Raw genomic sequence first — 24,347 nt, 5'->3', positions numbered from 1 at the left:
ATAGTGCATGGTTTGCCGTGTGATAGTCCCACGACTATCACACAGCGTGCAGTACCCAGACGTCTTTTTACCCACCTGAAACGCGCGTACGAACATTACGTGTACGGGGATGATAAATAGTCTGTTGGGGTTTTATTAAACAAATATTGACTGCTTTTACTCGTGATATGGTTAACACTCTGACCCCCTCGGTGATCCCCGGACCGTTCCTTTTTCCCTCGGCTGCACCTCAGGAACATAGAACGCTCTGGGGATCACCTTTGGGAGTCGTAGTTTTAACCATAGCACTCGAAGCACTGAATATTTGTATACTAAGAGCCCGGCAGGTAGAGCAGAATGCACTACCTTCCCAACTTTTACGAAGCAATTATGGTCAAGTGCCTTGCTCAAGGACACAAGTAAGAGATCGAGTAAGACTTCGAAAGACAGTCTTAATCCGAATTAAAACAACTATTCAGTCAATATACTTCCATAAGGAAGTGGTTTTTTTCTCAAAAAATAGTTATGTCAGAAGTCTTGTTCCTTCCTTCATAACGAGCAAAGATCTACTTTTTATCTCTAGACTTCAGAGTATTTTTTCAAGTATTTTTTACAGGTATATGTACTTTTTTTCCTGAGATTTATTTAATGTTTTGTTTACTGTACATATTCATATCCTGCACATAACATGACATGTGAAAAAATATACATAATTCTGACATTTTGTACACCATCGATAAAAGTGGAGTTGTTTTTATTAAATGGGACGCTATTCATCCTAAATCATACTGCAGATGTTACCATTGCAAAAATATTCAAACCATGGCTGCCATTTGCAATTTATTTGGAAAATCACACTGCAACAGGGAAGGTGCTTCTGTGGGCTTGGGCAATGCAAAGAACTGAGCCCAATTGCATGGCTCTGCTTACTTGGCGCATACAGAAGCAAGAAATTCTGTGTTTACATCAAGCATATTTCAGCGTATAAGTTAGCAGGGAATTTTTGCTTGTGTCGTGGGTGTACCTTGTTACTAGGCATTCATCGCTTACACCGCTACATAGATATTCGGCGCTTGCACAGTAAGCAGAGAATGGTGTGGTAAGCAGAGGCATGAAATTTTGCACTTATCAATTTCAAATAAAATGTCCATCCTCTTCATTCTCAGTATTAAAAAACGAACAATCTTTTACCAATGGCGTACGTAGTCTTTTAACTTTGAGGGGCAAGTAAACAATCTTAATGTAGCTGATCAAACTTTCATCCAAAAAATGTACAAAGATTGAAGTGTTCACTAAACAAACAAATAAACCAATAATTGATATGTAAAAAAAGCGTCCATACTAATTACGTGTAAAATTGTACAGTTTTGGCACAAACAGTTCAAAACATAAAATCAGGTACTTATCAAAAAAACTGTGATAGACAAGGGAACAATAACAAAAACTCAATTTCAGTGACTAACTTAAACAGCAGGAATATTTTAAGCATATTTAAAAAAAATTACAAAATAAAATTATCATAATTAACTAAACAAATTATAACTTGATAATTAGCTAAGGGTCGTCACTTACTTTATATTGAACAGGAAGGGAAGCTAAATGCTAGCTCTTGTCTTTGGAATTTGTCTGTCTCCTTTCGCCTCTCGGACTCTGAAAAAAAAATTAACAAAATAGTCATTATAGGATTTGTAAGATGTAAATAAAGCTTTAGTAAAGTTGACATAGATACTGCAGCTATGGGCACTTTTCTTAAAGGCAGTGGACACAATTACTCAAAATAATTATTGGTATAAAACTTGGTGACAAGTAATGGGAAGAGGTTGATGGTATAAATCATTTTCAGAAACGGCTCCTTCTGAAGTGACACAGTTTTTGAGAAAGAAGTAATTTTCCACGAATTTGATTTTGAGACCTCAGATTTAGAATTTGAGGTCTCGAAATCAACCGTCTAAAGGCACACAACTTCTAGTGACAAGGGTGTTTTTTCTTTCATTATTGTCTCGCAACTTCGATGACCCATTGAGCTCAAGTGAGAAGACTGGTCTTTGACAATTACCAATAGTGTTCTGTGTCTTTCAGTTGCATCAATTCTGCAAAAAGGGCCTATAATCACAGCCAACTCTCGTTGAGCCCTGGCCCACGTTCAAGAGTGGCTCTCATTTCGCGGTCTGCACTCGAGCTGAGGTCATTAACATTGAGCAGGGACACGGGGTATGTTTATTGTCACTAACCTAAGCACTTGGGCCGGGATTGTGGACAAATTTGAGAAATTATTTTGTAAATTTTACATATTCAGAAAGGAAAAGCGTCCAAGTTCTTACAATCAGAAAAAAAAAGGCAAAGTAAAGGTTGAATAGATACTAATTCAAGAAAATTCAAAGATTACGAATGGATTCCCAATCCCCTTTAACTCATTCTATTTATAGGCTGATGATGTCATACCTTAGGTCTACTCGTACTCTGTGATTGAGTATGCCCACTCATTGATTGTAATTCCCCATTGACGGGCAGAAGGGATGCTGCTGTGGTGGCCGTTCCAATGCCAGGGGGGAGAACGACGGATAGACCTAACCCTGGGTTTTGAGTTTGCATCATTTGGTACACAAGTTGCTGATGCTGTTCCTGTAAATAACAACAAAGAAATATTAATAAGAAACATTTTGCGGTGACACTGTGTAGACCAGATCAGAAGACCCAAAGGACTAAAGATTTCGAACAGTATACTCTGTCAGTCGTCAAGGGAAGTAGTAAGTTTGGTTGGTCAAACTTTCTATCCCTTTGGCAAGAGGCTTCATGCAAATATGCTGTATCTATCAATTAATCACCAATCATGAGAATTCATAACAAAACTGAGTTAGTTGGGTGTGTCTAGTTATGCAAATCTGATGAATAATCAGAGGTGGTGTGTCTAATTATGCACATCTGATGAATAATCATAAGTGAAACTTACAGTTGTAAGATGCTGCTGTACCAGTGTATTAAGGTTTTGATGTTGTAAGAGCATTGCTGGATGGATTGCTGGGTTGACCCCTGGATTGACCCCAAGGAGTTGAGTAGGTTGATCACGACTTGTACTGTCACGACTTGAATGGGACGACTCCGTACTTGTGCTGGGGAAAAAGGAGCATACAAGGAAACTCGTATGACACTCGTACAGAAACCCAGAAGTCAAGGTTTTTAATCGATGTCAAGTTCTAGGTTCAAAGAATCATTGTAATTCTTACCCAGTCATCCCTATTCATTGTTTACCCCTTGCTTTTTTCTGTGTGCCTCTCTCTATATATTTTCACTTGACTGTTTCTGTTACACTTATATACCTAGTCATGTTTGTTATGTTACCATTTAGCCTTCGAGAAAGACTCTGCTAGGGTTGAAACAGAACTTTTGTTTCGTTCGGAAAACTTGATAAGGAGATTGGTTTACTTGATTTATAAACAACTCACCTGTCCCTTGATGGTACTCTTTTATGACCTTCTGACCCATGACCTGATGAACTTTGACCCAGAGATGTCTTGACCAGCACTGGGGTCATCCGCTCCTGGCTTGGGGTCATACGTCCCTGCCCATGACCCGGAGTAAGTCGACCTGGAGGTGGGGTCGCCTGCCCATGACCCGGGATGACTTGGACTGTACCATGTGAGGACGAGGACAGGGGTGTTGAGGTGTGGGAGTGGGCGGGGCTATGGCGGGAAGACTGCGACGAGGGAATCGGGGACGGCATGACGGGAAGATGAGACAGGCCGTTGTTCTGCGGAGTACTGGAAGGGTGAAGTGACGACTGGGAATGATTGAGATTGATGGTCGGGTTGCCGTGAGGGTGGGAGAGGGCAGCCGATGAGGGAGACTGGTTGTAAGAGTGATTTAAGGATTGATTGAAGGAGTGACTTAGGCTTTGGGTACTGCTCCGACTGCTGTTCAGCTCCTTGAAGAAAACAAATCAAAATAAACACCATTACGACAAAGTCCTCTCATTGTCCACTTTCACCAAAGACGAGTTACATTTCTGACAAATCAAACTTAATCAATGAATTTGTTAACAAACTTGCATTTGAGGGTGTGGTAGCACTTAAAGACTACTAACTACATAAAAACTAGATGGGCTTTCGTAGGAGCAACACGAAAGGGGACAAGCCAAGTAAATGTTATATAAAAGGAAAGTAAATGGATCAAATAGCACAGTTACAGATCTGTTATTACATAAAGCAATCACGAGTGTGCATTGGAAGAAATGAGCAGACACGTTTTTTGGTTCTTGGGAGAAGGGGGGGGGAAGTACAAAGGCTAACCTACAGGTATAAATGGTGTAGGCCAAAAAAAGAGCCCAAAAAAGTCAGAAATCAGAGTAAGAAGAATATCATGCCTTAATAAGAAACCAGTACCTTATTCAAACTCTAAGTCAGCAACTTTTACATCAGCAATTTTTAAGTTGCTGATGTAGAGTTTCAATAAGGAACTGGTTTCTTATTGAGGCATGATGTTCTTCTTTCTCTGATTTTTGATTTTTTGTTGTTTGCCCTTTTTAAAAACTCCCACCCTGTATACAATCTCTGCCCCCACTCAAGAACATCCTTCCAAAAGACTTGCTATCAATACCTGACTACTAGCACTCATGGTCGTCCCATCTGAGTGTATCACATTGTTAAACCTTGGACTCCGTCTTGAGTTCTCTGGGGACCCTCCTTGGTGCAGAGGCCTCGCGAGGCGCAGGTTGACGGCAATAAGGTGATCCCGACGTTGGACAAGAGATGTAAGGTGCTCTTCTAGACGGGTGTTCTCTTGCCGTATTTGATACAAACAAGACAGCAGGGACGCAACTGTGGAGCACAGACAAGAACACATTAGTTTCATATTTCATTTAATTTGGTTTAGGGCCCAATTTCATAGAGCTGCTTAACATAAAAAATTGCTTATCAATATTTGCTTTGTGGAAATGAGCAGGATACAGTCACAAATTCTTCATGAGACATTGTGTTTCAGCTGGTTATGTTATTCTAGTAAGCATAAGTTTGTTGTTGTGCTTAGCTACTTTTTGTGTTAATAAAATATACTTACCCATGGAGACAATGTCTTAGTGCTTAATAAGAAAAAACAGCCAATGTTAAACTGAGTTTTTTTCTTAGTTTGATTCACGGGCTGATTTCACAAAGAGCTCAGATTGATTTTAACTGCAAATCAATGGCAGTTGCTTAGCCAAGTGTGAAGTCAAAGAACACATTACTATCGTAATACTGACAAGTCATGTTAAGATGAATCTTCTTGAAATCTAGCCTTATTCTTGTAAAGTTATTTCTAAACATTTTATGATACGAGTCCTGTGGTCTTGTGGATTTTCCCAAAAGAATCAAGTCCTGTATGCGAATGCAGCCTAGGTTGAGTTTTAGTTTTATTAGACTTAACACTGGCATAAAAATATAAATATACAAATCGATACATAAAGAAACAGGCAGGCAACTGCCCGTTGAAAAAAAAGAGGACATTTTCAAAGGCACAACGCAAGTGCAGAGCGAGGCAGCCGAAACGCCACGGGACATGATACCCACAATGGTTTAATATGCTCTTAGGTGCACTGCACTGTTAGCATGTTCTAGGCTTATTTTACATGATTGTAGTTGTGCACTGTTGTTGCCAGGCATATATTAGGCTTTTAAAAAAAAATCAGATTTTTTTTTTTTTTTTTTTTAACACACAAAAAACGCAGAGTTCCGCGGAAACGCAGAAGAGTTGCATGCCTGAAGAAACAAAGAAGCAAAATAGCTAAAAAATACCAAGCCAGTGAGTGGCGAGGAGGAACAGGTGACCAGCACCTCTACAAAGCCATCCTGCCACAAAGAATGTCCCCTAATACCAACCCCACAGTTAAAAACCACCCATCCCAATGTTTATAAAAAAAATAAAAATTAAAAATAAAAATTTCAAAAAAAGGGGGGGGGGGCACTTGAAGGCGGGACTGTAGCAGGTACATGTAGCAAGCCTCTTGCATTACCAGAGAAATAAGAAGTTAGTGAAAGAAGGCTCTATAAAGAATAAGGATGTGATTAACTCACTGTCAAGATGAGTGGCTTGATGCATCAGGAACTCTGACCCTTGATCCCACTGTCTCTCAAGAAGTTGCTCCATCGTTTCTGGCATACCTGACCTTCAAGTCAAAACAACACAGAATCATTCAAGAATATTTGATGTAGACTGTTGAACAAAATTAAAGGTTGATATTGTGTATGAGAAGGCCTACAGACCGCCACTGCAGCCCGGGGCTTTATACTCCCAAGGGAGCTAAAAAAACACAACAGGAATCCTTTTTTTTATTTTTTTTGTTTAACGGTTACCAGCTATAATGCAATTTTGCATGAAGCATCTGTGACTGGTATTCTGCTTATTCTTGCTTAGCAGAATTTGTTTAAGAATAATGTTCTGTTTTAAAGGATTTGGGTACTTTTTTAAAATGTCCTCAGATTTACATTAAACTTACAGGGTTTGAAGATAATGATAGTGGAAAGCTTCCCTTCAAATATTACTAACTGAGGTGCTGTAGTTTTTGAGAAATTAGTAAAAACAAGTCACAAAATAATTTTCGTCTCAGGAAGACGAAAATTATTTTAGCATGTAAAATCCCATTAACCAGTTATGATATTATACTGAGACGAAAAACCATTGTTTTACGATTTCTCAAAAACTACAGCGCCTCAGTACGTTAAATTTTAAGGGAAGTTTTCTACTATCATAATCTTCAAACTGTGTAAGTTTAATGTAAATCTGTGGACATTGTGTTTTGTGTTAGGAAAAAGTACATAGACCCTTTAACAGCTCAGCTCTATAAAATTGGGCCATGGCTTTCAATCAAACATTTGCTGTACAGTAAGAAGAAATAAATATAAAACCAAACATTACTTACGATTGGGTGGTCTCTTGGTGTTGTCTGTGATTGAGAGACGAGAGCCGAGACTGAGGTCCAATCAGTCCACTCTGACCTGCCATGTTAAATACATCCCTGATTGCTGAATCTTCTAACGAGACAACAAGAAACATATGGTGATTACAAATATTTAAAGACACTGGACACTATTGGTAATTGTCAAAGACTAGTCTTCTCACTTGGTGTATCTCAACATATGCAAAAAATAACAAACCTGTGAAAATTTGAGCTCAATTGGTTGTCAAAGTTGCGAGATAATAATGAAAGAAAAAACACCCTTGTCACACTAAGTTGTGTGCTTTCAGATGCTTGATTTCGAGACCTCAAATTCTAAATCTGAGGTCTCAAAATCAAATTTGTGGAAAATTACTTCTTTCTCGAAAACTAGGTTACTTCAGATGAAGCCGTTTCTCACAATTTGTTATACTACATGTATCAACCTCTCCTTATTACTCATTACCATGTAAGGTTTTATGCTAATAATGTTTTTGAGTAAGTACCAATAGTGTCCACTGCCTTTAATGGATTGAAGTGGCAGGGCTTGTTGTGAAAACTAGCCTTCAGATGCCTTCGCGCAACTCAAACTTCTTAGTAGGGAGGAAAGTTTGGTAGCAGCAGAAAGGTTTTAGTAGCAGGGAGGTTTTAGTAGCAGGGAGGTTCACTGGCAGTACAGAGGTTTTTAGTTGAATGGTGACTAGTACAAGTAGCAAGTAGGTTAACTAGTATAGTAGCAGGGAGGTTTACTTATAGTAGAGAGGTTAATTAGTAGCAGTGAGTTAACTTGTAGCAGTCCAGTTTACTTATGTAGAAGTTGGAGATTTACTAGTAGAAGAGAGGTTTACTGATAGAAGGGAGGTTTACCGGTAGAAGAGAGGTTTACCGATAGAAGGGAGGTTTACCGATAGAAGGGAGGTTTACCGGTAGAAGGGAGGTCTACCAGTAGCAGGGAGGTGTGCTTGTATAGCAGGGTGATTAACTAATATGGCAGGGAGGTTTACAAGTAGCAGGAAGGTTTACTATTAGCAGAGGGGTTTACTGGTTTAACAGGTTGGCTTACTAGTATAGAAGGGAGGCTTACTAGTAGCAGGGAGGTTAAGCAATACTAGCAACAGGGAGGTTTTTATAGCAAATTTTAAGGGAACTTACCATTATTTGTTGATTGATTCAAGAAGTTCATCATTGAGGATCCTGAGGATGGAGAATTTAAGCCACAGCTACCACCAGTCCCACTAAAACTTAATCTCGGCATCGACAAGGCTTGAGGACTACCTAGAGATGATCCACTCGATCTCCTCTTCTTATTGGGTATCCCGTCTCCTCCTCCAAAAGATCTCAAAGACGACCTGGGACGATTCAACTTGCTGTCTTTGCGTTTCCCACTGCGGTGTTTTTTCCTTTCGCGCTTGGTCATTTCATCTCCGCTACTCGAGGTAGTGGATATTGCAGTTTTAGAACTTGTGGGTTTGTGGATTGTTGGTTTTGTCGTCATGACCTTTGACGTCTGGAAGATGGTCGAAGCAGGTGAGGATTCTTCCTCTTTGTTCTTAGTGGAGACATCTTCAGTCTCCTCAGCTTTGTATTTCGCCATGAATTCCTCGTAAGCACCTGTGTAAGTGGTCTTCCCTGAACCACTTGGGGTTGGTGATGTAACCGTTTCAACATCCACTGTAGGGGTGCCTCGTGTCTTTTCCGACACTGGTGGAAGATCCTTGACCATGACTGTTTCTGTAATCACCATTGGTGTCGTCGGATTCGGGGTCGAAGGATTAGACTTTGACTGCCCTTTTTTAGATTTGTTTGGTTTGACACTCAAACTTGTGTCCTCTTGGGTTAGACTAGGGGAAGAAACACGTTCAGAGTAACTAACACTGAACTCAGATCCCCCGGATTTTGAAGAGACGACAGTCGACTGACTATCCCCAACTCCTGGAATATCCAACTTTTGCGTGCTGCTTTTTCTTCCTCTTCCAGGCTGGCTCACAGTGTTCCGAGTAAACTTCAGGATCAAGGAGCTATCCCCCGAGGATGGATCCTCCACCCCTGACGATGACGGGGGTGTCCCAGTTGGGCCGATCACAGTCTCTGTAAAATTTGCGTTGGTAAACTTTCCACTTGAGTCGTCACCCTTTCCACTATTCGGAGAACTAGAAGTATTTGTCCCTGACTTAGGCTCAGTGGTGCATGCTTCTGTGAGACGTGTTGCTTTCACTTCAGCGGCACGAGCTTCTGAGAGTCGCACTGTTTTTAATTCAGCAGCACGAGCTTCCGCGAGGCGTGCTGCCTTGGACTCAGCGAGGCGTCCTTCTGACAGACGAGCTGCCTTGGACTCAGCAGCACGTGCTTCCGCGAGACGTGCTGCCTTAGACTCAGCAACACGACCTTCTGACAGACGGGCTGCCTTGGACTCAGCGACACGTCCTTCTGACAGACGGGCTGCCTTGGACTCAGCGACACGTCCTTCTGACAGACGGGCTGCCTTGGACTCAGCGACACGTCCTTCTGATGGACGAGCTACTTTGGACTCTGCGACACGTCCTTCTGACGAACGAACTGAGGTCTTCAAGTCAGTTGAACGTGCTTCTGCTGCTTTTACCTCAGCTGCTCTTGCTTCTGCTGCACTCTCCTGTTGTGCAATCAGGGCAGCACTTGCCTCAGCAATACAAAACCTGTTCTTCCTTTCAGGCTTTGCTTTAATGATCTTGTCCAGTTTTAACTTCTCTGATTTATCAGTTTTTTCAGTCTTATCGGCAGAAGGCCTGTCTGCAGGTTTCTCAGGAGTGCTGTAGGCACTACCAAGAGGCTTAAATGGAGGTATTGTCTTGATATCTTTGTCTTTTTTCTGAAAAAATAAATAAAACAATTTTTCAACAAGGAATTTTCCTGAAATTTATGCAGGTTTCTTCCACAAGCAGTTTCCACAAACAACCTCAAAAGACATGGGTTTTCTCCTATGCAATAGAATGGGCAACTTCCATATGAAAGAGAAAGTATAAAGTACAAACTACTCACTCACCAGTTTATTGTAGTGGTAGGAACAGTAGCCAGTGTACTTGACGTTATCGTTATACTGTCCAGCTTCTTCACACAAGAATCCGTCTTGCTGAGCACTGCAAGACAGATAAACAGTTACATTTCATTATCTCATCTTGGCCAGGGCCCATTTCCAAAAAAAGCACAAAAACCTGCTAAGAACATGAAATTCTTGCTCAGCAAAAACAGGTTACCAGCCACCAGTCCATAAAGTTTACATTGTTATGACTAATTCCCCACTATTTTTTGCTTAGCAAAGAAATTTCATCAGCATTATGTTCTGCTAAGCAGTATTTTCTGCTAAACAGCTTTATGAAACTGGGCCCTGGTAGTCCAGAGAGACAACGCATTTTGAAGAATTGTTCAACAACTAGGACAAATAAATATTCTTTATCCCAAATGCAAAATTAACATCTTATCTATTAAATCGTTGCAGTACCAGCTACTAACACTTAGGATTTGAACTGCCTCTAGCCATCGGGACAGCTCAGTGGTCTAGTGGTAAGACATCTGCTCCAGCAATGCACAGGCATGGGTTCGAATTTCAGCCGAATGATTTGCCGGTCTTTTTTTTACAGAACTCGGGAAAGTAAAGAGTACACAGTAATTAATACACATCAGAGTAAAGGTTAAAACAAAGTTATATTCAATAACTAGGTCGATGATAAACTTATGTTATGCAAGTTTCTCTCGCCGCCATGTAACAAGAACAGATCTTTAAGATCACTTCAACAACTAGGTTCAAGATAAACTTAAAGTAGTGTGATCAACTTACCACGTAACATGAAAAGATTGACGGCAGCCGTTCTTATTACAAGTCATGCAGGCTCCCACAGCTGCCTTTGCTTCACGCCCCTTTGTCTCACATAAACAGCACGACTGAGGATACAAGCCAAAAAAAGTTATTCATAAATACCTCAGACAGTTTCGCTATTCCTATTGGTGGAGAGCGCGAATGACCAGTAAAAAAAGTGTTGAAACATGGGCGTGACACGCAAGCTTGCACCTGTGCTTATAGGACAGTTTCTTCATTCCTATTGGTCGAGAGCATTGGCCGGGACAGTTGTGCCACATCACGCGATACGCGCACAGCAATCTCCTTATAAGGAGTTGTTTACCCGAGGGCCTAATACTATTTCATAGCTGGAGGGGTGTTGTGTTGAAAGAAATCATTGAACAATTATAATTTTTGCATTTATTTTACTTTTTGACCAAAAATTGTTGATGTTTTTTGACCGAAAAGGTATTTATGAATTGGAATCACTTCGTCTCGGTAAAATTATCAAGAACCAGGCCTCGTTGGGATTAAACCACTAGTTGAAAACCTCTTCACCACACATTGATTCCCTTATTAATTACTGTTTGTTTAGTCTTAGGGTCATGTTACTTGAAGCAATTTACAGGCAACCAGGTCCAGGCAAACTCCAATCCATTTACATTTGAATGTTCATATATTATTCTAGGGGACCATAAGACATTGTTTGAAAAACTAATCACGTACTACCAAAGTAGTCCAGTAGCATGCACTGCATTCGGTTGTTGTAACTAGGTGACAGTTCATAATTCCGTGTACAGCCACAGATCTGCATTGACCATGATGACACAGCCCCTTGAAGTCTATGGGGACCTTTGAAAGGGCACCAAGGCCAAGACCAGGGCAACACAGTCCATCCCAGGCTCATTACCAGGATGTAGGTCTTGAACTTCACTCTTGAAGGGCCACAGCATTTTCTCTCTGGTAAGGGACACTTCAAATGTTTATTTGTATTGTCAACTTTGCAAAGGGCACCACAGCTAAAGCACAGGGCACAACAGCATTTGCTGTGGGTGTGGTGAGTTGTTTTAAGACCTGAAGATGTAGTACTCACTTTGTTATATCTATCATGAGGAACAGAAGATAGAAGAATAGGTTCCATAGTCGTCACATTTCCAAAGCAGACTTCAGGAATATATAAAGCACAGACAACATGGGCCCAACCTGACAAGAAAAACCAACGGTTAACTTGTAAAGTTTCAAAACAAGAATTAGGACTTGGTATGTTTGGAGGTTCCAGGCCCAATTTCATAGCGCTGCTTAGCGGCTGATTTTGTGCTTACTGTGCGATTTCCATTTCATAGCGCTGCTAACCGTACGCACAAGAAAGGCATCCTAACCTTCTGGTGCTTACCGCACAAAAATATATGACGTCACAATGCAAATCCATGGTAAACGCGCAGTATGGCAATATGGCCGCCCAATTCTTCTACTAACCTGTGAGATACGCTTGCACCTTAGCAAATTTGTCTGCTACAGTAAGCACAAAAATTTGCTAACCGTTAAGCAGCACTATGAAATTGGGCCCTGGTCACAGTAATGTACCCATCTAAAACACACACAATCAAAAGACAGTAACCAACCCAAATCCATCAAAATCTAACTGCATGTTTTGTTTGATTCTGTTGGACTGAGGACTACAATTACATGTGATCCGGCATACCACCAAAATCAGAGTCCAATAGTTTGGGTGTTGAGTTACCTTTTGAATTTTGTTTGAGTGAGGAAGGACCCTAGTAAATCAACATCCGGGGTTAAAGGCCGAGTTACAGTCGGTCGGGCGATGGTCGCGCAATGGTCGAGCGATGAAAATCTTAACGCGTGATCATAAAAAGACACAGTTTTAAGGCCTCAGCGATGACTTTAAACTGTGTTTTTTAGGATTGCGCATCAAGATTTCCATAGCGCGACCATCGCGCGACTGACTATAAACCGGCCTAAACGTTCAGCCACAACCCAAAAGTTGTTGCTTCAGACATGTCACTGTCAGAGTAGGCAAATCCACCATAAGTAAATTATTTTGTACTCAAGCTTGATAGTACAACATCTAAAGTGAAAGCTAAGAACAAACAAAGATCTCCAGGACTAAAGGGTCAAGACCACAAGAATTTGTGTATTCAGTCAACGGTCTAAACAGCCATGACATTTGGCCTTTGGCAAAGGTACATGTAGGAAAATTCGTTTGTTACAAAGCACCGTAGGTTTAAATATATTTTCAGTATCAATAATTCAAGTTTTGTGATTTTTCTGAGGGCAAAACAAAATGGAAATCAGACTTAAAGGCAGTGGACACTATTGGTAATTACTCAAAATAATTATTAGCATAAAACCTTACTTGGTAACGAGTAATGGGAAGAGTTGATAGTATAAAACATTGTGAGAAGCGGCTCCCTCTGAAGTAACGTAGTTTTCAAGAAAGAAGTAATTTTCCACGAATTAGATTTTGAGGTCTCGAAATCAAGCATCTGAAAGCACACAACTTCGTGTGACGGTCGGGTGATTTTTCTTTCATTATTATCTCACAATTTTGACGACCAATTGAGCTCAAATTTTCACAGGTTTGTTATTGTATGCATGTTGAGATGTACCAAGTGAGAAGACTGGTCTTTGACAATTACCAATAGTGTCCAGTGTCTTTAAGAAATCAATGTAGCTGTCTTAAGGAATCAACGAGACTTGATTGGTTTAAATACAATGTACATGTAGGACCAATCTTTCTCTTGTACAGTGTATCAGCACCAATCAATATCCAATAACTGATCAAGTCGTTTGAATTGCATTAACATACACATGAAAACCATTTTAAAGATCAACTTATCAATTATCAATCAATATGACTTACTTCCATTATCAGTCCTTTTTAAAGCTCCCTCACGTTGAGGACACAGCTCACAGCGCTATCAATCAAACAACAAATGATATCACATGTTAATTGAACAGTCAAACTAAGCTCAGTTTTGGAGATCTAAGAAGATTGTGGTCTTTTTCTCTTATTAACGAAGAAATTAAATTGATACCTAACCCATGTACTACAAACAAACCAAATATCATAAATATATTAGACTTGGGGTAACACCATGTATCTGCTTTCTGGGTAGATTATGTTCTTTTGAGAACTTGTCTTGAGCTCTATATTTTACTGCAGCAGAGTAGATTTTCAGAATTTGCGAGATTTCTCTTCTACCGCAGGAGTAGATTTTGAGAATTTAGGAGGCTTTTCAGTTCTAAAAAAGAACTGCCAACTTATCTAATACTACTTTCGTTAAGTGGATCGAGACATCATTTCTATTAGCTGCAATAATCGTTGCTTTTGGTCATGTCATATATCTACGACCATCAGAGTTGTTACAATTATCCCACATGAACATTTCTCTTCTAGTTAAATTGTAGTTAAATTTTGGTTCAAAACACAAAGCCAAATGAAAACAACTACCTATATTTGAGTGTGTGTGCTGCGTAACATTGAATCTTACCACTCTTGCTGATCTTTCTTGTGATTCACATTTGCGGCAATACCAAGGTCCAGTTGGAACTGTCACAATACCATAACATGCTTCAAAGAAAAAACAAGACATTTTTAAACATCTTGAGAAATTGGTTCCAGTCCATTGCCAAAAGAAGATCACATCCCTTTAAAAATTAAAGTGTGCTATTTAGAAAACAAACGCCCTGTCAGGAATTCTCCTCCAACATTTTGGAAACATTTCTAAATCTGGCCACCAGTTTTTAAGGGATTTATTTGATACTTTTAATTAAAGTTTGACTTTATTTCCATGAAATAATCCTCTTTAAGGAATTTGTATCTGAAGCAATAAATTTTGAACTTGCTAGCAATTTCAACACTACAACATTTCTCCTCATGACACTCTGTGTCACTGTCATATATAAAAATCACAACATAGTTCAATTTCAAGTTTGACAGTGTAAAAAACACTGCATGGTTACGGTATTTATGATAAACAAACAAACAAATTTGCGATACAAACAATTAACCTAAAAACTTTCAAGTTTCATTTGTTAGCGAATAATCATTGTTAAAATTAAATGTACAAACAACAAAACACAAGGTAAAATCAAAAACTTAAAATGAAATGGAAAATGTTGTTGTATCCTGCAACCACTTTTTCATTTGGTATTTTGAAATAAATTAGTATCTATTTACTCAAATGCTCTTGGTAAACAATAGTGGAGTAGTGGAAATCTTTCCAATATTATTTATTTTCAAATTGAAACTGGTCTATTTTTTTATGATATTCTGTAATTCACTATCTTATCTATTGTAAAAATGTTGTAAACTTGGGGTTGGGCTCAAACACAGACAAAATGACAACAATCTTTGTTTAAAACCAAACCTTATTCAAAATGAATCAGTATCAGTGACACAACAGTACAAATTAACAAATTCACTTCAATTATTTGTTTTCTTTTTTATTCCAATGTCAGTGTTCATAATGACCGGGTGACAGACTATTTTTTGAGTTGACAAAAATTACTGACTGGCTGGCCAAACATTGGTTCTTTTGTGACCCAAATTTGAAGTGATTACAATCACACTTTATTTCTACGGTCACTAGCAGAGTTATTTCAAGATATAGCTACACTATTCATTAAAACCTCTAGTCGATTATTTAAATAAATCATGGCGCGTAAACTGCAGAGAGACCGAAGGGCATCAACTTGATTTTTTTTTTTAAACAACGTGAAGAAGAAGTTTCCTTTTTTTTTACCTTGGTGTACGGCCACATTACAGCCCTGTCCGTCACAGTAAACTAACGGGTTCTCCGTCCAGCCACGTTCATCTCCGCAAACACAGCAGCCCCCGATCATCTCCTTCATATTGGAAAGCCTATCAACTGTAGAATTCTCACCAACGAGTGGGAGAAATGAGGGATTTTCGACCCCAAAATGGGTCCTCCAGTGGTGATTTATCCATCGAATTCAGGACAGGATTTTATTTTGTCCCAGCGCCAGGTCACTGAGTGTGCGCATTGACCTGAAACAGAAGTGCATTGTGGGTAGAAACATTGAAGTCGGGTCAAAGAACTTCTTTACCTTTCAATATTGTGCACTGTGATCCACCTGATCTTCATTAACATTTCCTTTCCTTGTGATCAGATCGGACAAAAAGACTTGTTTGATCTTTCATTTTCAGTTTCCTGAGATTCATTCAGAATGTTAGATTGTATATGCCTTACTGTTCTTGTTATGGAATTCATCAGAACGTGGAGGTATAGAAATACCTACATGTTCAGAACACATGGACTGGGAAGGCTAGGGAGGGAGGGAGGGAGGGAGGGAGGGGGGTAATATTAGGCTTTAAGTGAGGCATGGAAACCCAAATAATGTGGAATCAATGTGGAGGGCCAGAGATGCTGACGATGTTTTTGATGATTTTATATTGTTTGTTGTAATTTTATAAGAGCTTTACCATTCTAGGAAACTACGATGCCCAACTCTGGTTTTACATCCTTGATTGTCAAATAATATTAATTAATACTTGACACGAGAGGGCGCTCTAAATCACAAAAAGGTATAATCACTTGACTCTGTAGTATAGTTTACTTGAAGCAACTGTTTTGCTTGTGTTATTTCGGTAAAGAAAAACGGACAAATATGCCTACACTGAATCGCTTTGGGGTTTAAAATCAACAAAATTAAAATTAGTTTTTTCTTCCTCATCAAGTTGAATGCTGCCCCGTTCGTTTTATACCCCGATCTAGTAATCGACCTCAGATAGGCCTACAATTTGTTTTATCAAAAGAGTCTGATTACAAGTTTGACTCAAACGCCGAAAAAAAAAATCACGCATGCAATTCTATACCATGGCCAACTTGTACAGAAATTGTGAGAGCCCGTGTATATGCCTATAAAACTGGACACTGTGTGTAGTAACTCAAACCTGTTAGCATACAAACTTACTTGGTATACGGAGCTATAATGTTCTTGAGAAAGAGGTAATTTCTCACTCAAATAAAGGCTTCAGGCCTGAAGTATTTTAATATTTTGTTAGGCCTCGAAAGCACAACAGAATTAGGCTACTGTGCAACAAGTTTGTTGTTTTGTCTTTTTCTTTTTTTAGAAATAATTTAATCAAAAATATCACAGATTATGCATTTATTTTATTTTTTTACTTTTTCATTCATTTTTTTTTTTTTTTCAATTCTGAAATGTTCGTAACTAGAGCAAAATATTAGTCAAATTTTCGCAAGCAATTTGAACTTATGAAGTCTCGGAAACCCTATGGCACACGAAACCAGGGCAACAGAGGCCGTGGCCTTGACACCCGTGTAATTTCAGGCAGGCCTGCTGCAAGATTAGTCAACAATCTTCAATGCCAGAAAAAAAAATATCTTCGCTGAAGAAAAAAATCATATAGACCCCGACTATCTCTACGCGATAGTTACCATGGAAATGCAACATTTCTATTGTGAGTGACATGTTTCAAAATGAAGCAAAGGATACTGTTATGACCTCTAATTATAGGCTATCAATAATTGCAATGGATTTTTTTAACAAGCAACCAGAACACCCAAGCTTGTATAAATACGCCTGCGACCTCATGTTCAGCTCCTATTGGTTTTGTACACGTTTTCTAACTCAGTGGACCTATCCCTAGCCGTGGATTGTCCTCATTTACACGTCCCCGGTTTGAATGTTCTACATCCTCATTCCCAAAACTCGAGAGGTACAAACTCTATACTGACGCTTGTACAGACCGCCAAAACATAAATACACTTAAAATATCCCATTACAGCGATGTTTTTGCATTTGTAAATCGCTCAGTCCTAAAAATTATTAAAGGAACACGTTGCCTTGGATCGGGCGAGTTGGTCTATAAAAAGCGTTTGAAACCGTTTGTTATAAAATGCATATATGGTTAGAAATATGTTGTAAAAGTAGAATACAATGATCCACAAAAACATGCCTCGAAAGTGCACGGTTTTCCTTTTACCTCGTCGACAAGCACGTTCGGCCATTTATGGGAGTCAAATGTTTGACTCCCATAAATGGCCGACCATGTTAGTTCGCAAAGGAAGGAAAACCACGCAATTTCGAGGCAAATTTTTGTGGATCATTGTATTCTACTTTTAAAACATCTTTCCAATCATAATGCATTTTATAACTAACGGTTACAAACGCTTTTTGTACACCAACTCGTCCGATCCAAGGCAACGTGATCCTTTAAATTCATGTAAATGGTTTGACGTCATTTTCACTCGCATACCCGCCATTCATCTCATAAACATTTGCAAAATGTGTGATTAAAAAAATATGTGTTATTGAAAATGGCATGTTGTGGACCATCTTTATGAACACACGCAAAGAAGAATCCATGTTAAAATAAATAAAAAAGAAAGGCACTGGACACATTTGGTAATTGTCAAAGACCGTCAGTATCCCCCCCTTGATTTATCCCAACAAGCATAACATAACAAATCTGTGAAAATTTGGACTCAATTGGCCATCGCAGTTGCAAGAGAATAATGAAAGAAAAAAATATCCTTGTTAACAAAACTTTGTGTGCTTTCAGATGTCTAATAAAAGGCTCCAGCCCACCTTCAACACAAAGCATGATTATCTGAGCCGAATTGCTACACCCATACACGTCTCGACCCAGTGTTTCTATCAGCGAAACTACACGACAGCACATGATATGACTGTAAAACCGTTAACAGTCGAGAGACATCCCCAGCTCATGTTAAAAATTAATGAGGCCAGTTTTACGCAAGTGTCAAACTCCATTTTGTCACGGGTTCACCCATAACATTCCAAATATCCAGTAATGAGGGGCAGATAGGGGAAAATGTTCCGGGTGTTATGCTTATGATCAGTTAATATAACAGACATAGAACATGGCACAGTCAGTCACACGGAACCCAATCCTTCTCACACAATGGCCTATCTTTCTATATGGAATCTTCGGCGAGTCACCAGCTTCAACACTCATTTGAAAACCGATTTTGTGTTTAGAATGTCATCTGTATCGAAACTCATTCTCTCCGATCCTGCGTCAGGAGTGTCTTTTCTTTTAGCAGATAGGCCTATAGCACATTATAAATGGCTACTAGTAGAGTATTAAGCTATAATATGAGAATGAAATTTGATCGGCTATGGGCTTTCGCACATTGTCCTTTGAAAACGAAATATGGATAGATTACTACATGCAATTTTCAAAATGGCTGCCATAGTTTTTTTGTATGGTATTTTTTTCATGTTATCTGCGATAGCCCCATAGCCAGTATTTTGTTCATCACTTTGTGCCAACTTACATCTTGTGCACCAAATAGCACAACACCACCACATTCAACTTACATAAAAGGCAGTGGACACTATTGGTAATTACTCAAAATAATTATTATCATAAAACCTTTCTTGATTACGAGTAATGGGAGAGGTTGATAATATAAAACATTGTGAGAAACAGCTCCCTCTGAAGTGACATAGTTTTCGAGAAAGAAGTAATTTTCCACGAATTTGATTTAGAGACCTCAGATTTAGAATTTGAGGTCTCGAAATCAATCATCTGAAAGCACAAAACTTCGTGTGACAAGGGTGTTTTTTCTTTCATTATTATCTCGCAACTTCGATGACCAATTGAGCTCAAATCTTCACAGGTTTGTTATTTTATACATATGTTAAGATACACCAAGTGAGAAGACTGGTCTTTGACAATTGCTTACCAATAGTGTCCACTGTCTTTAAAGGGTCTATGTAAATTTGGGGGGGGGGGGGTTGGGACAAAAAACACAATGTCCACAGATTTACATTAAACTTACACAGTTTGAAGATAATGAAAGTAGTAGAAAGCTTCCCTGAAAATACTACTTGCTGAGGTGCTCTAGTTTTTGAGAAATGAGTAAAACAATGTCATTAATTTTTTTTTCGTCTCACTGATCATGAGGGGAGACGAAAACTATTTTAGCATGTAAAAACGTATTGTTATGACATTGTTTCACTCGTTTCTAAAAAACTACAGCACCTCATCATCTAATATTTTCAGGGAAGCTTTCTACTATCATTATCTTCAAACGGTGTAAGTTTAATGTAAATCTGTGGACATTGTGTTTTGTGTTATTACAACGAAATAACAATCATTGAGAATTTACTAAATGCCTCCTATTTCTGAACAAAAATTAACCCTTTTTAAGCACAAATAAATAAATAAATAAATAAACGACAGATGAAGCTCGGATATTACGTATCTTTTTTTAATAATTATACTTTTTATCGGAACAGTACACTAAAAAATTGTTTAACTGAAATTTTAGGAATCTTTTCCAAACGTCAATTATGGTAAAGCAGGTGTTAGTAATATGAATAGAGTACGAATGTATTAATTGTGGATTGTTGGTGAATGGAATGAGTTAGGATAGGAGTCATGCTATAACATTCAAGCCAAAAATAATCTGGCGTTGTATGATAAGGCTGCATTGCGAAGGCAGACAAAAACAATTAGAGATTGCGAGGTTGTGCAACATCAACCAATTCGAACTTATCCCAAATTATGTTATAAAATCCACCCGGAGCATGTACACTACAGGAAAACAATCATAGAATACGGAACCAACAAATAAAGCATGAAAGAGTGAACAAAATGTAGAACACAACACTACTCGATTGTCAATCATCAGTTCAAATACACGGCGTTTATTCTGTAGAATAACGAGCCGTCGTTTATAAAATTATAGATACACGTACAAAGGTTTTGACCTCCTTGACTGCATATTTTTTGTAGAGCGGTTTTGTTCAAAGGAACGGTTTATTTCTGGTAAAAACTGTTGGATTTATCAGACTATCATAAGCTTGTGGTGGCCATTAAGCCATATGCATGTACAACGAGATGCATTCTGAAGTTTGCTGAGCCATTGACAGGCATTGTCAATGTCATGTCTTATACACATGATCTTCCCTAATAATAAGATAAGAACAAAAGTTCAAACAATTACCATTTTTTTTAAGTAACAAAAACGTCTTTGGAAATTTGCTTTTATATGGAATTTATAGACTATTAATCAGTCTTGACTTTTCAAGATTGTCTGGAAGTTTTCTCAAGTTTTATCTGAACCATGTTTAGGACTGTATTATCTCAGTTATTCAACCAGTCCATAACTTGATTATCGTGTGCTGTTGGTTTCGGTAACGGAGTTTGTCCGATCCTCCACCGCCAAATAGGGTGGTTTGCTGGCGGTTCTCTGGGGTCCACCGACGCGCTGTAGGCTGGGTGGAGATCACCGTCTCGGACGATTAATGACGGTACGATGGAGAAAGAATCATGGAGCTTGAAGAGTGACATGGTTACTGGAAGAAGGTCGGGCTTTTTCTCGATCTTGGTCGATCTTGTCTCTTTGTGTAATCTTTTCTTGGACGATTTTTTGGATCGCAGACCTCTGTGTGACCTTGGTTTGTTTCCATGACTTGTCTCTTTCTTGAGTTGTTTGATTTGTGCGTTTATTGACTCCAAAGCTCTCTCTAAAACCTTCACCGCTTTCTGAGGATCGGTTGGTAATCGAAGAGTTTTTCCGGGGTGAGGTGGGTTCGATTTGGAATGTTCCTTGAAAGAATTTTCTCTGCTTTTCTTCCGTTTGGTTTTATGATGATGTTGATGTGAGGTTTTCTTTTTACGATGTTCGGTAAACTCCCCTTTAAGTTTCTTTGACTTGCGCCGCTGATGATGCTTTGTCTTTGACGCTTCGAGCACTTTCTTATTGTTTTCTGGTTTAGGCGGGAAAAACTTTTCAGCTGCTTTGTGTTTCTTATCTGGAAGACAATCCCCGATGCTTTGCCACTCCTCAATATTGTTATTGTTGTAATTTGATGACGATGAAAGTTCAAAGGCTGGATTAGTATCTGCTTGTTGTGTGCAAGTCGGTCCATTGATTTTAGATTTCTTGACGCCGCCATTTTGGATAGATTCGTGACACTGGGAATTCTCCGAAACAGTCCACGTTCTGCGCCGTATTTTGATGACAAGAGGCTTGTCTCTCGAGTTGGAATCCAGCGTCTTCCCCGGGCTATCCGCATCCGAATTTCGCTGGTGAGAAATCGGAGCTACCTTGGGCTTGTTTACAGAAAGTGGAAGGAGTAGGTCATCCCGAGAGATGTTTTTCAAAGCTAAATTGTTTTGACGGAAGGAATTGTCACTTTGAGTTTCATCAGGCAACGGAGTCGTATGTTGTTTAGCATCGACGCCATCGAAATTTCCACTTCGCTGGGAATTGTTCGCTGTTGAAAATTTCTCCCCCAGATGTTCATTATTTTGCGAAAGAAATGCACAGTTTGGCGAGTCGGTATTGGATAAGTCTGACGAATGTGACAAATTAGAGTCGATTTCCAAACTTGAAATATCGGTTTCGCTGTCGCTTGAAATGTCATTTTCTCTGGTGTCAGTCATGTAGACGCCAAGACGTTTCTGGAAGCCATTGACAAATTTAACGGGCGGGTGGGAAGCTTGCTGCTCGATCTCGGCCGTGCTGCACAGCGTAAGCTCTGGACAGTGTCTTGCCATGGCGTCCGCTGCTGTCTTGCTTAGTCACCGGGACCTTCGTTCGTTGTCGGCTCGAGAATTCACGAGGCTTTGCTGTGCAGCCGCACTGTGTGTTAATCATGTGCACTGTGCTAGATTTATGCTCGCTGTTCTGTCCTAGTGCCATATGAGAACGTTTTGTTAACAATCCTACTCTGTTATCAGTGTCAGCGACGTGGTTCACTGTCCGACCTACAACCGACCGCCATCTTGTGTGTGTGTAAAACTGTCATAGAACAGCCCACCGTGATAATGTCAATAATGCAAACGCAGAACACCGACAGCACGTCGTACCGTTATGTTTTTGAAAAAACCAGGGTTTTAACTTTGCCATGCTGTGTAACCCATGTGTTGTCAATGGACGTACACGAACAGCCACTCGCATCCGACTATCAAATAAACCAAGTGCCAACATAACCGTTTCCCTTCGTCTCTTGATTGTGGTTACACATGACCGCAAGTTTCTCGTCTTACGTAAATTATTTCAAAACTAGATATCACACTCCGAGGTTCGCCCAGCCTCCTTCTGTCTGCGTGGTACGACCATAGGATGCACATGTTACCATAAACCTGGCTGGCAAGGACTACACACAGACGCAAAATTTTACAAATTCAAAACCTGAATTTTTTTACGACATGACTTCCCTCATTTTTTTATGATAAAGATTTTGGCAGAAAATATCACTCGGTCAACAACGCCACTTCTGTTTGTAGCCTACATGTAACGCACATTATGCATTATTTACAACACATACACAACCACTTGGTCTGGCCGGGCCCGGGTGGTTGGGTTATACACGAGAAGGTTTAGCCAAACTCAAAACAATCTGTATAAAACACAAAAACGGTCGTTTTCTGTTAGCAAAATTCTACTGCATACTCTATATCTTACTTTTTGATATGAACCAAACAATCACATAATATATGAAGAAATACAAACACAAACATTCGAAGAAATCAAAGGGCTGAGAAATACTCGTTTTAAGCTCCTATTTATTATGAACAGTTTTATTATGATAACTTGTCTGTTTTGTAGCTCATGCCACGGCCAAATCACACACACACACTGTGTTTGTGTTTTAAGTGCCGATTTATGTACGCATTCCGCAAGCAACCCATGTCAAATGACTGAGAGATATGAGAAGTGGATTAAAACCTACAGCCGGGCTTGCAATATGCAACTGCTTAGTGCTGCATGGTGCATGCACTGTGCACACTCTGCAAAAACACAGGGACCTGAGAATTGAACAACCACAACCCAGATGACCCCGCCCACAATTAGTATACACACTTTTTTTGGCCGGGAAAAGGGTGGGGTCGGGTCTGGCGGGGTTGGGGTGGGTGTGTTGCCAACCGTGTGCTGGACCATAGTGTGCTGCATGGTGCATGCACTGTGCACACTCTGCAAAAACACAGGGACCTGAGAATTGAACAACCACAACCCAGATGACCCCGCCCACAATTAGTATACACACTTTTTTTGGCCGGGAAAAGGGTGGGGTCGGGTCTGGCGGGGTTGGGGTGGGTGTGTTGCCAACCGTGTGCTGGACCATAGAGGCTGGACATAACCCTTTTTTCTGGGTATCACGGGTTTGAGAGGTAGAGAGGTTGGTCCATTCTCTATGGTCGAGGAGAAACCAAACATTTTATCATTAGGAAAACAATTCTTCGGACGAGGGGGGGGGGGGGGGCAGTCTGGGGATATGACCTAATTTTTATGCTCTGTTTATGGTGGTGGGGCTATTCCTGTATCGGGTCATTCATTAGGAATTAACCTCACGGGGCAAGATAGGGTGGGGTAGAGATTGTTGAGGGGGCTGAATTCATTGAAATTCTATGAAAGTGTTTGTAAAATCATGACAAGATTGTGAGTTGTTTATTTAAAGTCGGAGAAAGAACTAGAAATAAAAAGGGGGTGTGGGGGGGGGGGGAGAAGAGATTGCACCTTTAATAATACCCCAAAGTATACGTTGAGGGCGCTATTTCAAATGTGTGGTCCCGAAGAAAACTGGTACCCGCGTTTATTTCCGTCGAAGCATATAAACCACTCAGCGACTGATAGCGATGTTAACCAGTGTCGCCATATTGCC

General features: G+C 39.7%; 1 protein-coding gene across 3 annotated transcripts; it reads right to left on the bottom strand.

The window, feature by feature from the left end:
- Positions 1-325: 325 nt before the first annotated feature.
- LOC117300080 (protein AF-10-like) lies at positions 326-15,681 on the bottom strand. 3 transcript variants are annotated; one of them, XM_033783761.1, is made up of 14 exons: positions 15,461-15,681; positions 14,207-14,286; positions 13,576-13,630; positions 11,788-11,897; positions 10,695-10,798; positions 9,903-9,996; positions 8,036-9,728; positions 6,869-6,980; positions 6,024-6,115; positions 4,573-4,793; positions 3,423-3,901; positions 2,930-3,089; positions 2,422-2,601; positions 326-1,629 (listed from the first exon to the last, which is right to left on the bottom strand). In XM_033783761.1, the coding sequence occupies exons 1-14, from the start codon at positions 15,567-15,569 to the stop codon at positions 1,582-1,584; spliced, it is 3,537 nt and encodes a 1,178-aa protein (XP_033639652.1). In that variant the 5' UTR covers positions 15,570-15,681; the 3' UTR covers positions 326-1,581. The 3 variants fall into 3 exon arrangements, with proteins under 3 accessions (XP_033639652.1, XP_033639653.1, XP_033639654.1); XM_033783762.1 differs by having other exon boundaries at positions 3,423-3,898; XM_033783763.1 differs by having other exon boundaries at positions 6,869-6,977.
- Positions 15,682-24,347: the final 8,666 nt, after the last annotated feature.

This window comes from Asterias rubens, chromosome 15 (assembly GCF_902459465.1).
Source record: "Asterias rubens chromosome 15, eAstRub1.3, whole genome shotgun sequence".
Lineage (NCBI taxonomy): Eukaryota > Metazoa > Echinodermata > Asteroidea > Forcipulatida > Asteriidae > Asterias > Asterias rubens.
Note: the sequence above shows the minus strand (reverse complement) of the source record. Positions and strands in the feature narration are given on the sequence as shown.

Bases quoted from the DNA above. Each gene is read 5' to 3' on its own strand.
- LOC117300080 (XM_033783761.1), bottom strand. From the start codon at position 15,569: ATGAAGGAGATGATCGGGGGCTGCTGTGTTTGCGGAGATGAACGTGGC. The intron at 14,287-15,460 runs GTAAAAAAAAAG...TTTTCTTTGAAG, and splicing joins TAATGTGGCCGTACACCAAG to CATGTTATGGTATTGTGACA. The intron at 13,631-14,206 runs GTAAGATTCAAT...TTTGATTGATAG, and splicing joins AAGAAAGATCAGCAAGAGTG to CGCTGTGAGCTGTGTCCTCA.